The following is a 15,000-nucleotide window of genomic DNA, read 5'->3' on the forward strand; positions in this document are numbered from 1 at the left end:
GTGTGTGCGCGCGCGCGCGCGCGTGTTGTGTGTTTGTGTGTGTGTGTGTGTGAGTGTGAGTGAAAGATATATATATACATTTTGTGTGTGTGTGTGTGTGAGAGATGGAGATAGAGAGAGAGAGAGATCACATTTACCTCTCTCTCTCTCTCTCTCTCTCTCTCTCTCCGTGACAAAATGTAGGCAACCCAAGTAACACACACACAGATATATATATATCTTACAAAACATACATCGGACAAAAACGTACATAAGCACACTTTGTTTAAACAATTACAATCTGCAACACACAGTATTTTACATACCATGTCACCGGCTGAAGAATTTTACCAACAGAAGCAGCATATAAACAGCACAGCTTTATTTCCGAATAGAATAACATTAAGCTCGGCTAAACAGCCCTTAAAGATGGGTAAATATCGAAAAAAAGAAAGGGAAAAAAAAAGTTTTCTAGAAAGCATTCTGGTATCATAGATAACAAGATGAAGCAAGCTACCTAAAAAGCGTAGCATGAAAAAAAACGATGAAGTAGAAAACTATTTATTATATATATATATATATAGGTTCACATCTTCCTCTTTCCAGCCTTTTCTGTCGTTATCATCACAGCTTTTAAGGTAGACTTCTCTTGACACAGAGCCAACGTATTTGCATGAAAACGTCTGTCAGAAATAGCCTACTTCACGATCACAGTTTAGTAATATTGCTTCGATGAGGAGGAGGGGGGTAAAAAAAAGAAGATGAAGAAAACAATGAGTTCAACGATGGATAAGTAAATCACGATCTGAGTGTTTGGCAAACATCCACAATACTGTTACGTGGGGAATGGGAAAACCTCTCTCTCTCTCTCTCTCTCTCTCTCTCTCTCACACACACACACACACACACACACACACACACACACACACAAACACACACACACTTTACTTCTATATAAATATACACTGGTTTCCCTAAACAACAGAAAACATAAATACATGATAAATAACGTGAGAGAAGGAGTCTAAGACTGACTGGCTGAAAGAGACTCAGTTGTGTGTGGGTTCCACTCTCATTAACCTTTTTTTTTTTTTTTAAATATACATGGCTTTTTTTTCTATTTCGCTCTATAGCCTGTAATATAGATCGAGATCCTGTCGTTTCGACTGAAAATATTCTCTGTGAGAAAACGTTACTTTTAGCCACAGACAAGCAACACTAGAAAGACGTGACTCAAAAACACATGCCTGACCAGCAGCGTAACCCAACGCGCTTAGTCAGGCCTTGCGAGAAAAAAAAAGGTGAATAAATAATAGATAAGCTTACATAAATAAATAATAATTATGATATAAAAAAAAAGTCTTAGGTGGCAACAAATGCTTAGAATATGAAGGGATGGGTGACAGGGGAGACTGAGCGACGACAGGGAAGGAGCTCCTAACAATTACGTGTATCATGATCATGAAAACATCAACAGACACAGACTTCCTTTCCAATCCCCCCACACACACACACACAGCTCAGTGGACGTAGCAACTACGTTGTCAAACGAGCTCTTAATAATCACTTCGATGAATGAAAGACTTGGCGAGTAATGCAGTACAACATGCTTGACAGACTCACTGGTTAACGCATAACGATGAGTTTTTGTTTGGATAATTATGAGAAAGCACCAATGGCACCTTAACAACAGCATGGGCTAAAAAAAAACATCACAATGGCGGCATCTGCACCTGTACCAAATCTATAATGAGTCATGTGTTTTGAAAAATATATATATGTATAAAAACAACAAGACTGTGATAATACTGCACGTATTAAACAGGGACCGGACAACAAAAACAACAAAAAACAAACTTTGCGATTCAGAAAAAAAAACGATAGCTTATTACTTTTTCTTTGCGATCAAGACAAAAACGACAGCTTATTACCTTTTCTTTGCGATCAAGACAAAAACGATAGCATAATACCTTTTATTTGCGCTCAAAACGAAAACCATTACGACAACACTGACATGAATTAAATGGAGATCGGAATCACCTGACTATTAAGTGACGACAGCAGTTGTAAGAACCTCAACAGTTGCTTGGGCCAGATTACAGCCAACGGTACTTCCCGAAACAGCAAAACGTAAGGGATCACCGTAAGAGTTGCGAGTTGAAAGACAAATGATAACACCATAGGGTATTTTAACAAACTTCAGTCGAACTGCACGTCCAACACGAGAGACAGGAGCGGGGTAACAAGAGGAAACTTTGTTTTCGAACATATCACGGCCCATAGCCATTCTCCATGCCGTTGGTTTAGAAACAGGCTTGCACAATATTCATGTTTTGTTTTGTTTTTTGTTTTTTTTTAAGAAAAAAAAAAGGTAAGACCATTAAAAAGAATAGCGAATAACTTTCGTGTAATTTTTTTTTTTTTTTTATTAGAGTGCAGCATTTTAAAAACAAAGTTTCTCTTCATTTAGAAGAAGTAGAAGAGTGTACTGCACTAGCACTTACGTAATACATGTAAACACAACTATCTGAAACACGATCTTTAACAATCAGAAATCTGTGTCGTTTATCAGATCAATTTTTCGTTCCTTAAAGCAAAACAAACAAAAAATTATCAACACTTTCATTTGTAATTTGACACCTCTGCCGCACTGACGTTCTTTAACCCCCTGACTACGGTAGGCGGGTCAGGAAAAGGGCAGTCACCTCACTTTAATAAGACTGAAATCACTGGCACAGGTCACTGGTTGTCAAGGTAACGTTCTTCGTGATCTATCAACACTTCTCTCCTCTTGCGTATACGTTACTTTTGGTTTGACAAAATCAAGTATAATAAGGAAACACACACGAAAAGTGTACTAAATGCACTCCAAACACATACCTCGCTGGTTCCATTTCGCTAAGGAAGCGTAATTAAGGGGTTAAAGTGATCACAACCACAGATATGTTTTTGGACACAACAACCGACACTCTTGTCTTGCAGAGGGCCTTTTAACTCTTAATTCTCTTTTCACTGGTCCGTACATCGCGCGCTCACGCTAACAACAGTTTACATATAGGGAGACTGAGGTAGTTAGTTCATTGGAGCAGCAGTTGAAACCATCTGAAAATGGGCTGATTAAGTGGCGAGTTTCGTTTTAAAAGGAAAACAGAAAAAAAATGGAAGGGGGTTGGGGGTGGTAACCATCTGTAAACGGGCTTACTACGAGGAAAGTGTTATATATATATATATATATATATATATATATAGATGTGTGTGTGTGTGTGTGTGTGTGTGTGTACATATTGATAATGAAAAGTTTTGTGTGTCTTCATAACACTATATCAATTTCCAGGTTGTTTTGTTTTTGTATTTCCAAAGGACGTTTCCCAAGAGTGACAACAAACATGGTTATAAATATCTACGCCTGCTTTTTCGGATTTCCCCCGTAATACTTCAGTTTCAGTTTCTCAAGGAGTCACTGCGTTATACTACATCTGCTAGGCAAATGCCTGACCAACAGCATAACCTAACGCGCTTAGTCAGGCCTTGAGTGCATGCATGCATGCATATATATATGTGTGTGTGTGTGTGTGTACCTATCAATCCTGACAATCATTAAGGCGTTAAAGATCATTCTTCCTATCATAGAATCGAACAATTCCTGTTATATTAAAAAAATAATAATAATACAACCCTAAAGTAACAATTTATTTCTAGCTGCAGAATCGGGTTTTCCCTGTTACGTCAAACGTGGTTCAACCCTCAAATGCTTCTCTCCGCAGAATCGGATTTTCCCTATTATATCAATGGGACTGACGCGTTCAAAACATGCTACGAGCACAGATTCCATGCCCTATTTATACTTTTCTCAATTGAACGTTTAGATTCAGGTTTGTGTGGGAAGTGGGAGTGAGGGATACTGAAAAATCATTTCCTCAATCTAATCCCTCGAATTCTGAGGAGTTGCTAATCTATCCATTGCTTTTTAATTCATTCCGCTTTTTTTCATATTTTAAAGATATACCTATTATGTTTTCTTTTGGCTTCAGTGCATAATAAATACCAACATTAATGCGAAATTCTTTGTTTTGAACAAAAACGTGTACGTAACAGTGGGAGGATTATCGTTATCTCTGTGATTACATTCCATTGTAGTCATTCTAAGTCTCAAAGCAATTTATTTGTCAGACTCTGAACAAACCTTACCATTGACGGTTGGGGTAAACGCAATAGTTACGATATGAGACACCAGTATAAAAAAAAATTAAAAAAGCAATAGTTAGTGACATGACATTCATACTTCACAGTGAATGAGCTAAATGCAATCTCTCGTATGTACATTTATAATATAAAAGGCTACATAAAGCATACGGACATACACCTTTTTTCCCACATTTTAGGCGTGCAAATGGTACATTCAACGCAATCTTGGAAGGTGTGAGTTGGGGGGGGGGGGGGGGTCATATCTGTGCATTTCTTTCATGTATCATGCAATGTCTCTTTCATTTCTTATATGAAAATCCTCCAGAGTTTACATTCGATCCCATTCTCTTCGTTGTATCAATACCAGACCTTCTTATCATCACCTTTCTTTCTGTTTTGGTTCTCTTCACAGAAACATTTAAACAATCTTTTGCCACTCTCCATTCTCAGGACAACAAATTATGGGTATCAAACCTTACATTTCCTACAGCTGGAAAAAATGATAATCTTGGATTTAAAATCGACTCAGTGTAATTAACCGTGAAAACAGATGTAATACACTTTATCTGACAACAGACGAACAATTGAAACATATATGAAGCGCTTACGCAAACAGTTAAAACTAGGTGACATACACTTAAAGCCAACGAGCACTCAAAACGGATACAACAATCAAGCGAAAAGATGCATACACACACAGGAAGTTCAAACTACGGCTACTGGTAACCAGGCGTGCAACAGAACTGAAGCTAACTGCACAGAGAAAGAGGACTGGAAAGTACTCCCTTGTGTGGAAGCTTCAACAGGGGACGAGCAAGCCAACCAAAGAAGCACAACAGCAATACAGTAACTAAAAGCTGGTTGTGCCAGCACACACATTCTCCATGTACAGCCGCCGAGGCCTGTGTATAGAACGAGGTTCGCCCAGTTTCAGTTTCAGTAGCTCAAGGAGGCGTCACTGCGTTCGGACAAATCCATATACGCTACACCACATCTGCCAAGCAGATGCCTGACCAGCAACGTAACCCAACGCGCTTAGTCAGGCCTTGAGAAAAAAAAAAGGTGAATAAATAATAGATAAGAGTACATAAATAAGTAAATAAATAAATAATAATTATAATATAAAAAAGGGGTAGTAGTAGTAATAATAATAATAATAATAATAATAAATAAAATAAATAAATAAGACAACAATGATGATAAATAAGCAAATAAATGTAAAAGGTTCGCCCAGCGCATATGAATCAACAGTTGCTGTACTGACAATCCTTTACAAATTATTCTGACCTTTTGACCGGTAAGATGTACCAGACAAAACCTTGTCCTACAGGTGACTGAAACTACACTACACAATAGTAACAAATCAATGTTTAACTGTCCTTTCGATAACTAACTACCACATCCCACCCCCTCGTCCTCTCCCCCCCCCCTCCCCCCCCCTCCATCACCGAGTTTTGATGTTTATCACACTGAAGTTCCATTACAGTCTAAAAATGTTTCACAATACTGGAGTCTCCCCCCCCCTTCCCTGTACACATTTCTCAGTCAGCGTGCGTCGTTTTACTGACCAGCTCATGGCACAAAAAAAAAAAGAAAAAAAAAAAAAAAAAGCAGACTGTGGAAGGGCAGATTTCTCAGTCTGGGCACACCAGCTTACTATCACACCTTGAAATGACTTGGTCAAATTATCTTACGGTAATTCAATGATAAAATGCGGTAATGATAGACGGTAATTCAAACCAGTACCACCGAGAACGTCCTCCCCCCCCCCCCCCCCCACCCATCCCCCCAAAAAATGCAAGAAAAAAAAAGCATTGTCTACCTACTGCACAAGGGAAAGAGAGAAAGCGCAAGGAAAGGGTTAAATTAGTAGCTTTCCTTTGAACACACTAACTATTCTCAGCTGTGGCTGAGACAGAGAGGGAACATCGGAGCACTGCAACTCGAGTGGGAAAGCGTTGCCTGTTGCCTGTGGAACAGTAGTTATTCACGTGCAATGATACGTTCTGCGTCAATCTACAGTGAAAGACGCGAAGCGGTAGGTCAGGTTAATCGTGTCAATAGTGGTGGCGGGAGAGAGAGGGAGAGAGAGAGAGAGAGAAGGTTCAAACTCGTGTTTACGCACCGCCTCCCTCGTACTCTGACTGGCTGACATTTATCATCTCAGCGAGTCGCGCACTTCCGCTGCTGCGCACTCCGAGCGTCTGCTCTACCACGGACCGCAGTCCCACTCTGTTCAAACAGGTCAAGGAAAGGTCAAGATCACACGGACACACTGCCTCCTCTTCTCCCAGGACGGCTAGCTAGCTGTGGTGAGAGAGAACGCTGACATGTCAGCACAATATCGCAAGCAATGAAGTAACACCATGTACACGACGACAACAGAAAAAGCCAAAAACATGCAAGGGGGAGGGGGGTGCCAACAACAAAAAGTGACAGGGTGTAGGGGGTAGGCCATCAGTACAGCTTTCAAATGAATGAAAGAACAAAGCTTGGAGCGCCCCTGTCGCCAGCACAAAAGGTACCCCCCCACACCCAACCACCACCCCCCACCGCACCCTGTCACCAAATTTGGTGCACAACAGCACTTCAGGGAACGGGGAGTGCAAAGAAATGACCATCAATACAAAAAGAGGGGGGCGGGGGGGCATGTGGAAGAAAAGGAGGAACAGAAAAAAATCTATGTCTAAAACAATGGAAATGGCGGATGAGAAATGGCTGCTAATGACCTACCGTCTTGGGAATCGGGTCCCCCGACATGTCTTACAAACGCTCGCGTGAGTCGCAATCCTTCTGCGTCTCTGTGTTTCATGTGAGCATGATGATGTGAACAAAACATCGAACATCACCACGACTGCACCAATGTTTTACAACGTCCACTAGCACACACACACACACATACACACACAACAGCAGCAACCAGGGCACACCATCGGTAAACCAAACTGTTTAACAAAGGTGACGTCAAACCACACGAAACTGCTAAGTCACAGCATGCCACGAACTGGAACGAAATCGGAAAATGTGATGGTTAATGTTTCAAGTAAAATAGGAAAACATAGCTGAGAGATCAAAATCATTATTTTGCTACAGGGGATGGGGTGATCTGAGCTGGAGGGAGGGGGGTTCTCTGAGCTAAATTCTAACACCTGGATATACTGACTTGATTTTCTCTGAGCTAAATTCTAACACCTGGATATACTGACGTGATAATGGTTATTTTTCTGGGCGATTAAATATGTGTCACCAATGACAGAACTAGTGTACGTGGCACTCGCTCCGATCTTTGTGTTGGAGATGTTCACATTAAGTCACGATACCTACAAAGTTTGATGAATACTGTGGTATATTACATTTCAGGTTGGTTTTGTTAATTCCTTTTCAAATGACTTTCAGCACTGTACAGAGTTTTGATGTGTAAGCTCATATATAAGTTCTAATCATAGAAATAAACTAAAAACTACCATTCATAAGAAATACTGAAGTCAAAATATAGCAGACACCAGTTTAAACAAAATATCGCAAAAAAGAAGAAATTCTGGACCCAGAACAAATAACCATGGGAGAAAAAAACCCAGCTACATTTACATCTAGACTTTGCTCATCGATGGAGAATATGGTGTAACCTTCATCTGCTCCCACGAGGATATCAACAACAAACAGAAATGACCCACCAAAGACTGACTGACACCATCTGACCTCTCCCAACACTACAGATCTTGTGATACCTAGTTTACAAACGACGTTTATTGATCTGGACGAAAAATGTAATCACGCAACCAACATTCCCTAACACACAACTGGAAGTCGGTGTTCAATATTTACGAAAATGTCCAGTCCGTAATCTGTGTATGAATGCAGTCGCTCAACTTCCGTGCTTTTGAGTTTCTTTTTTTTTTATCTTAGGATATGAACGTGGTTTTGTAACATTTTTCATGTCTGTTGGCCACCTTCTCTCCAGAGCCGTTGGTCTGTGGCTTGCCGTCTGATGTGGTTTTCTTCTGCCTGTGAGACTCACCAGCAGCTGGGCCCGTGTGGGGTGCGGGCTTGGTGGACGTCTCCCCGCCCTTACCTTTCTTTTCCTCTCCCGTATGTGTCACGCTGGATGTCTTCGAGTCGTCGTCTTTCGTTCTGGTTCGTGAGGGGTCGGTGGTTTGTGTTCGTTGTTCTGCTTCCTTGCTGGGCTTGTGTTCTGTTGAGGTCGTGTCCCGTGCCTTGCTGTGTACGGTGGTGGTCGTGGCGGTGGTGGATTCCGCCGCCTTCTTCTCCGACTCGTACTGCTTGAAATCGAACTTGGTTTCCACAATGTCGCTGGCTGTGTTCGTGTTTTCTCCGTCGGTTTTGGTTTTGTCTGTGTCGTCGTGTGGCTTTTCTCGGCGTGCGTTTTTGCTGTTTGACAGCTCTGTCCTCGTGTCTGTGTTTGCTTCGCGAGCGGTGGTGGTGAACGCTGGAGTTTCTTCTTCAGCTTCTGCTTCCTGGTTTTGATTCCCGATCGTGTGGGTTGCCTCCCTTCGCTTATTCCGCAACAGCTGGAGGCTTTCCAGCGGTGTCGTCAGTTCTGCCGGTCTTCAAAACCTCGGAGTACGTCTTGGGTTTTGTACACACCTTTGATGTGATGCTGTCTTTGCTTTTTTCGAGTGTACGAAATTCGGGTTTCTTCACAACTGTTGGCTGAATTATTTCTTCGACAACTTCTTTCGCGTCTGTTTGAGTTTTCGTTATGGTGGTGACTTGAACACTGCTTTTCTCCTTTGCTACATCTTTCTGTTCTTTGATTTCTGTTTTACTGGTGTCTTTCTGTTCTTTTGTTTCTTTTATATCTCTGTCTTTCTCTTCTTGTGTACTCTTTGTATCTGTGTCTTTCTCTTTTTCCGTTTCCTTTTTTCTTGCGTCTGTATCTTCCTTTATTTCTGTTTCACCTGTGTCTTTCATTTCCTTTACTTCCTTATGACTTGTGTCTGTGGACTGCTTGGCTGTGCCCTGTCCGTCACCTGCAGTTGTTTTATTTTCTGTCTCCCTAGGGTCGTTTTCGGGTACTTCAGCTTTCTTAATTCCGCCATCTTTCTTTGCGTTTTGTTGGTCTTCCTTCTCAGGCCCTTTCTCTCCACGTTCCATGTCTTTTTGGTGCTGTGTCTGTTCTGAACCTTGCTGGTGACCTGAGAGGCTTTCTGGTCCCTTCTTGTTCGTCTCTTGACCGCTGGCTTCGTTTCCTGGTTGTTTCATTTCCTGGTGTTCTGTCCCTTTGCCGCTCTCCTGGACCTCCAGTTTGCTTCTGTCTCGGGACGTGTCTTCCGGTTCCCGTTGTTTCTCGTTTTGCTTGTCACGTGCCTCCTCTTCTTTGTCGTGAACCAGCTGATTTTCATGTCCTCGTTTCTCGTGTTTTCCCTCTGTATCAGGCTCTGCTGGGAGGGTCTGTGATGTGGTTTCATCGTGTCCGGTTTCAGTTTTGCTCACGGCTTGGGGTTCTGCATCTTTCTTGGGGATCGTTGGTTCCTTTTCTTCTTCTTCTTCTTCTTTAAACAGTTCTTGTCCACCTGTCTCCTCAGTTTCTGTGTTCTTCCCACCAGTTCCGTTGATGAGGTTGGCCTCTTCAGTCTTTTTCCCTTCAGCCGTGTTCTTGCCAGAGTTTGCATCCTCCGTCTTCCTCGGGGCCGGTTTACACGTTTCGGAAGGATACGTCGTTTTCTCGGCTGCTGCTGCTGCTGCTGCTGCTGTCCGCGTGGTTTGTTCTGATGATGTGACGATGTGGACACTGGTTTCTCCCACATGTTGCTGGGACAGAGGGGTGGTGGTGTGGTGTGACACGGATCGTATGGCTGTGACGACTGCTTCCACCGCTTCATCGTCCACCTCTCTCTTGTCCCCAGTTTCCAGTTTGCCCTCTTTCCCGGAAAGCAGTTTCTCCAGGCAGACAGCTGGCTCGAAGGGCGGTGTTCTGATTCGCTCTGCTTCCGTGTGCGTGTCCGATTGTTCGTTCGCTGGTCCGCTTCGATCTGCTGCTGCTCCTGTGCTTGTAGGTGCTGGCTGGGCTGTCTCTGAGTTTCCTGCGCTGACTGTTTCTTCTTTTTCGGCCAGGTTCACTTGATCTTTGCAAGAAGCGTTATCAACAGCTGGTGATGATGACGAGTCTTTGTCCGGCGTCGGTGTCCCTTCTTTGTTTTCTGGCGTGGCTTTGTCTTCTTTTCCGGTTGAGGGAGCTGTGTCCGCAGGTTCCGGTGCCTTTTCCCTGTCTTCTTTGGATGTCTTTTCTTTGTCTTCCTCAGTTTTTTCTTTGTCTTCTTTGTCGGTCTTTTCTTTGTCTTCCTTAGTTTTTTCTTTGTCTTCTTTGGATGTCTTTTCTTTGTCTTCCTCAGTTTTTTCTTTGTCTTCTTTGGCTGTCTTTTCTTTGTCTTCCTTAGTTTTTTCTTTGTCTGTGTTTTCTTGGTCTTCTTTGGTTGTCTTTTCTTTGTCTTCTTCAGTGGTCTTTTCTTTGTCTTCTATTGTAGTCTTTTCTTTGTCTTCTTTGCCTGTGTTTTCTTGGTCTTCTTTGGTTGTCTTTTCTTTGTCTTCTTTGTCAGTCTTTTCTTTACGTTCTTCGACTGTCTTTTCTTTGTCTTCTTGAGTTATCTTTCCTTTGTCTTCTTTGGCTGTGTTTTCTTTGGTTATCTTTTCTTCGTCTTCTTCAGTGGTCTTTTCTTTGTCTTCTTTGGCTGTCTTTTCTTCGTCTTCTTGAGTTATCTTTCCTTTGTCTTCTATGGTTATCTTTTCTTTGTCTTCTTCAGTGGTCTTTTCTTTGTCTTCTTTGACTGTCTTTTCTTCGTCTTCTTCAGTTATCTTTTCTTTGTCTTCTATGGTTATCTTTTCTTTGTCTTCTTTGGCTGTCTTTTCATTGTCTTCTTTGGTTATCTTTTCTTTGTCTTCTTTGGCCGTGTTTTCTTTGGTTATCTTTTCTTTGTCTTCTTCAGTGGTCTTTTCTTTGTCTTCTTTGACTTTCTTTTCTTCGTCTTCTTGAGTTATCTTTTCTTTGTCTTCTATGGTTATCTTTTCTTTGTCTTCTTTGGCTGTCTTTTCATTGTCTTCTATGGTTATCTTTTCTTTGTCTTCTTTGGCTGTCTTTTCATTGTCTTCTATGGTTATCTTTTCTTTGTCTTCTTTGGCTGTCTTTTCATTGTCTTCTTTGGTTATCTTTTCTTTTTCTTCTTCGGCTGTGTTTTCTATGGTTATCTTTTCTTTGTCTTCTTCAGTGGCTTTTTCTTTGTCTTCTTTGACTTTCTTTACTTGGTCTTCTTGAGTTGTCTTTTCTTTGTCTTCTATGGTTATCTTTTCTTTGTCTTCTTTGGCTGTCTTTTCATTGTCTTCTTGAGTTATCTTTCTTTTGTCTTCTTTGGTTATGTTTTCTTCGTCTTCTTCAGTGGTCTTTTCTTTGTCTTTCTTTTCTTTGTCTTCTTGTGTTATCTTTTCTTTGACATCTTTGCCTGTCTTTTCATTGTCTTCTTGAGTTATCTTTTCTTTGTCTTCTTTGACTGTCTTTTCTTTGTCTTCTTGTGTTATTTTTTCTTTGTCTTCTATGGTTATATTTTCTTTGTCTTCTTTGGCTATCTTTTCTTTTTCTTCTTTGGCTGTGTTTTCTTTGGTTATCTTTTCTTTGTCTTCTTTGACTGTCTTTTCTTTGTCTTCTTTGTCTTTCTTTTCTTTGTCTTCTTGTGTTATCTTTTCTTTGACATCTTTGCCTGTCTTTTCATTGTCTTCTTGAGTTATCTTTTCTTTGTCTTCTTTGACTGTCTTTTCTTTGTCTTCTTTGACTGTCTTTTCTTTGTCTTCTTGGGTTATCTTTTCTTTGTCTTCTTTGACTGTCTTTTCTTTGTCTTCTTGTGTTATCTTTTCTTTGTCTTTTATGGTTATCTTTTCTGTGTCTTCTTTGCTTATCTTCTCTTCGACTTCTTTGGTTACCTCTTCTTTTACTTCTTCTTTGACTGTCTTTTCTCTGTCTTCTTTGCTTATCTTTTCGTTGCTTTCTTCCTTGGTTGTCTTTTCTTTGTCATCTTCCGTGACCTTTTCTGTTCCTTCGTCTCTGGTTGTCTTTTCTTTGTCTTCTCTGGGTTTATTTTCTTTGTCTTCTTCTAATGTTATCTTTTCTTTGTCTGTCTTTTCGTTATCTTCTTTGGTTGTCTCTTCTTTGTCTTTTTGGATTTTCTTTTCTTTTATTTCTTTTATGGTTGTATTGTCTTTATCTTCATCGGTTGCCTTTTCTTTGTCTACTTCTTTGGCTGTCTTTTCGCCGTCCGATGTTGCAGCAGTTTTTGTTGTTTCTCTATATGGCGTATCATTGGTTTCCACCACAGAAGCACCGAGAACGTCTTGAGGTCCAGTATGCGCGCCGTTTGTCACGTGCTGGGTTCCCCGCTCGTGCGCCGCTTGCTCTTCGTCCTCAGTCCTCCCCGTCACTGTCTTGACGGTGTCGTCCGACGTCTTCTCTTCTTTGCTTTTGACATCTTCGGATTTCCGCGTGTCGGGTGTTGCCACTCTCCTGTCCCTGTCTTTTTCCTGCTTTAGTTCTGTGCGTGCGATCCCTTCCGGTTCGGTTGCTCTTTCACCTTCTGTTCCGGGTAATGTGGCGGGTTCTTTGGTCTCGTCCTCACTGGCTGCATGTGGTTTTCCGTCCGGTATTTTGTTCGATTCCATGTTCGTTTTGTCGTCTTTCTTTTCAGCGTCTTCGGTTACGGTCGCTGCGGCGGTGTCTGCGTCATTTTCGGCACGTATTGACGTGTCTTTCTCCTCCACCGGAGCTGGTTGACTGGTTTCGCCATGTCTGTTTTCTTTTGTTCCTGTGTCGTCCTTTTTGGCTTGTGTGCTTTCGTTGATTTTGTTGTCAGTTTCGACTGTCTGTTCTTCGGTGCTCTTACCCGATTCTGTCACTTTTCCAGAAGCTGGTTCTGCTTCGTTTTCGTTTGCACCGTCACCTGTTCTCGTGTCTGCTTTCTTTTTTTCTGTGGTAGAATCCGTGTCTTCTGTCAGAGGTTCCGCTGTCTGAACATCTTTCTTTGCCACTGCCGAGGTGTGAAGCTGTTCGTGGATTTTATCTGTGCTGTCTGCGATCTTTTCTTTTGCCGCGCCTTCTTCTTCGGCGCTGGATGTGGGTTCGTCTTTACGTGGTTTTCTTTCCTCTTCTTTCACCTTCTCGGCATCATCGATGTTTCGCTTCGTCCCCTCTTCCTGTTCTGTGTGGATGCTGTTCTTACCCGCTGTTTTCATGTCCGCTTCTTGGTGATCTGATTTCTGTGGTTCTTTTGTTTCTGCTTGTGCCGGTGCTGGTTCCGGTTTAACAGCTGTGTCCAAAGCTTTCTCTTCCGTTGTGGCAGAGACCGTGAATGTTGCCTGTTCCTCTTTTTCGGCGTGTAATCTTTTCCCATCCGTGCCTCCCTTGTCTGGTTCGCTGGGTTCTTTTGTCCCTGTGTGCTGGTTGTCAACATTCCCGTCCTTCACTGCACTGCTCTTGCTGGTCAGGTGTCGCTCTGCTGCTGATTCGGTGATTTGATTGACAACTTCTGTTGGCTTTTCTGCCTGGCTTTTGGATGAATCTTTCGGTTCCTTGAGGTTTTCTTTTGGGGGTGGTGGTTCTTCGCCTGACACCGGCTCTTCTTTCTGGACGTCTTTTGGCTTGGTGGATGCTGTCTGTGAGGTGCTCTGCTCACCTGTGGTGGAGGTGGTCGCTTTGTTTTCAGCCTGTGTCTGCTGCCCCTTGTCCCCTTGTTCTTCAGACAGGGGTCTAACCGTGTCCTCCCCTCCCGTCCCTCCCCTGTCTCCTGCCTTGTCATCCACGGAGCTGACTGTAGTTCTCCTATCCTTTCCTTCTTCTTGCGTTTCGCTGTCTACTCTCTGTGGGGGGGTTTCGTTCTGTTTTTCTCCTCCTTCTTCTTGGTCCTTAAGTTTAGTTACCTGTGGGGTTGTGGGGGTCTCTCTCTTTCCTTCTACGTTACCTTCAGAAACCGATACCAGACCTGCATCTCTTTCGCCTTTCACCACTTCTTCATTAACGGGTGTCGGCGTTTCTTCCTTGCCGTCTTTCGTTATTTCTTTTCCATCGGAATCGAGTTTTTCTTCTCTTTTCGTTTTCTCCTTTTTATCATCCGGGGCCAGAACTCCCCCCTCCCCCTCCCCTAATTCCACCTCCACAGCTGACCCTCCCCCTTCCCCTCCCGCTTCCCCAGGGCTCTGGTCCCTGATGCCCTCTGTGGCAGACACCAGGATGCCGTCCACAAAGTTCCTGACCTGGCCGGGGTCTATCTGACCGACACCACCCGGTTCCCCCTCCCCCTCCTCACCCCCTCTGTCTGCCTTAGCGGGGGGCTCTTTGGGCTCATCAGCACTACCACCACCACCACTACATTCCGGAACATTCTCAGAGAGTGTTTCTGTGCTGGAGACAGAAGGGTCAGGGGCGGCGGCAGCGACAGCGACAGCGGCGGCGGAAGTAGGCTGAGCTACTTCCTGTGTGGTGACGACTTCCTGTGGAGTGACGTCAGGATGACGCTGACGCCTTGGGGTCAGTCCCGCTCTGTGGAAATAAAGGGGGAGTACAGTAAGGGCGGTCACTGCTCCCCGCTCTCTTTCAGAACCTGGTTAATACTCGTCAATGGTCTGCAAAAATGAAAGTACAGGTCAGCGTCTCAAACGCAAAAAAAAAAAAAAAAAAAGAAGAAGAAGCAAAGTTATCCATTGAAAAGATAAAGAAATAAATGTACGACTCTATCCACAAAAATGAATCAACAAATATAATATTATTAGTCAGAAAATGTTTCAACTCCAAATTAATGTTTCAACTTGGCTCTCAGAGATGGTAAACAAACAAACAAAAAA

The 15,000-nt window shown here is 42.7% G+C and overlaps 2 protein-coding genes across 2 annotated transcripts in view; both read right to left on the reverse strand.

Moving 5' to 3' along the window:
* Positions 1-15,000, reverse strand: part of LOC143289945 (70 kDa neurofilament protein-like) — a 73,643-nt gene that overhangs the window by 9,188 nt on the left and 49,455 nt on the right. The window contains exon 8 of the mRNA XM_076599206.1: positions 6,290-6,396. Coding sequence (XP_076455321.1) covers positions 6,290-6,396 — 107 coding nt within the window. The remainder of the gene's footprint in view (positions 1-6,289; positions 6,397-15,000) is intronic.
* The window catches only part of LOC143289395 (uncharacterized), a 7,774-nt gene continuing 1,338 nt past the window's right edge, over positions 8,565-15,000 (reverse strand). The window contains exon 2 of the mRNA XM_076598357.1: positions 8,565-14,698. Within this exon, the coding sequence (XP_076454472.1) occupies positions 8,680-14,698 (6,019 nt within the window). The 3' untranslated portion in view covers positions 8,565-8,679. The remainder of the gene's footprint in view (positions 14,699-15,000) is intronic.

The sequence above is a fragment of the Babylonia areolata genome, chromosome 14, assembly GCF_041734735.1.
Source record: "Babylonia areolata isolate BAREFJ2019XMU chromosome 14, ASM4173473v1, whole genome shotgun sequence".
Taxonomy (NCBI): Eukaryota; Metazoa; Mollusca; class Gastropoda; order Neogastropoda; family Buccinidae; genus Babylonia; species Babylonia areolata.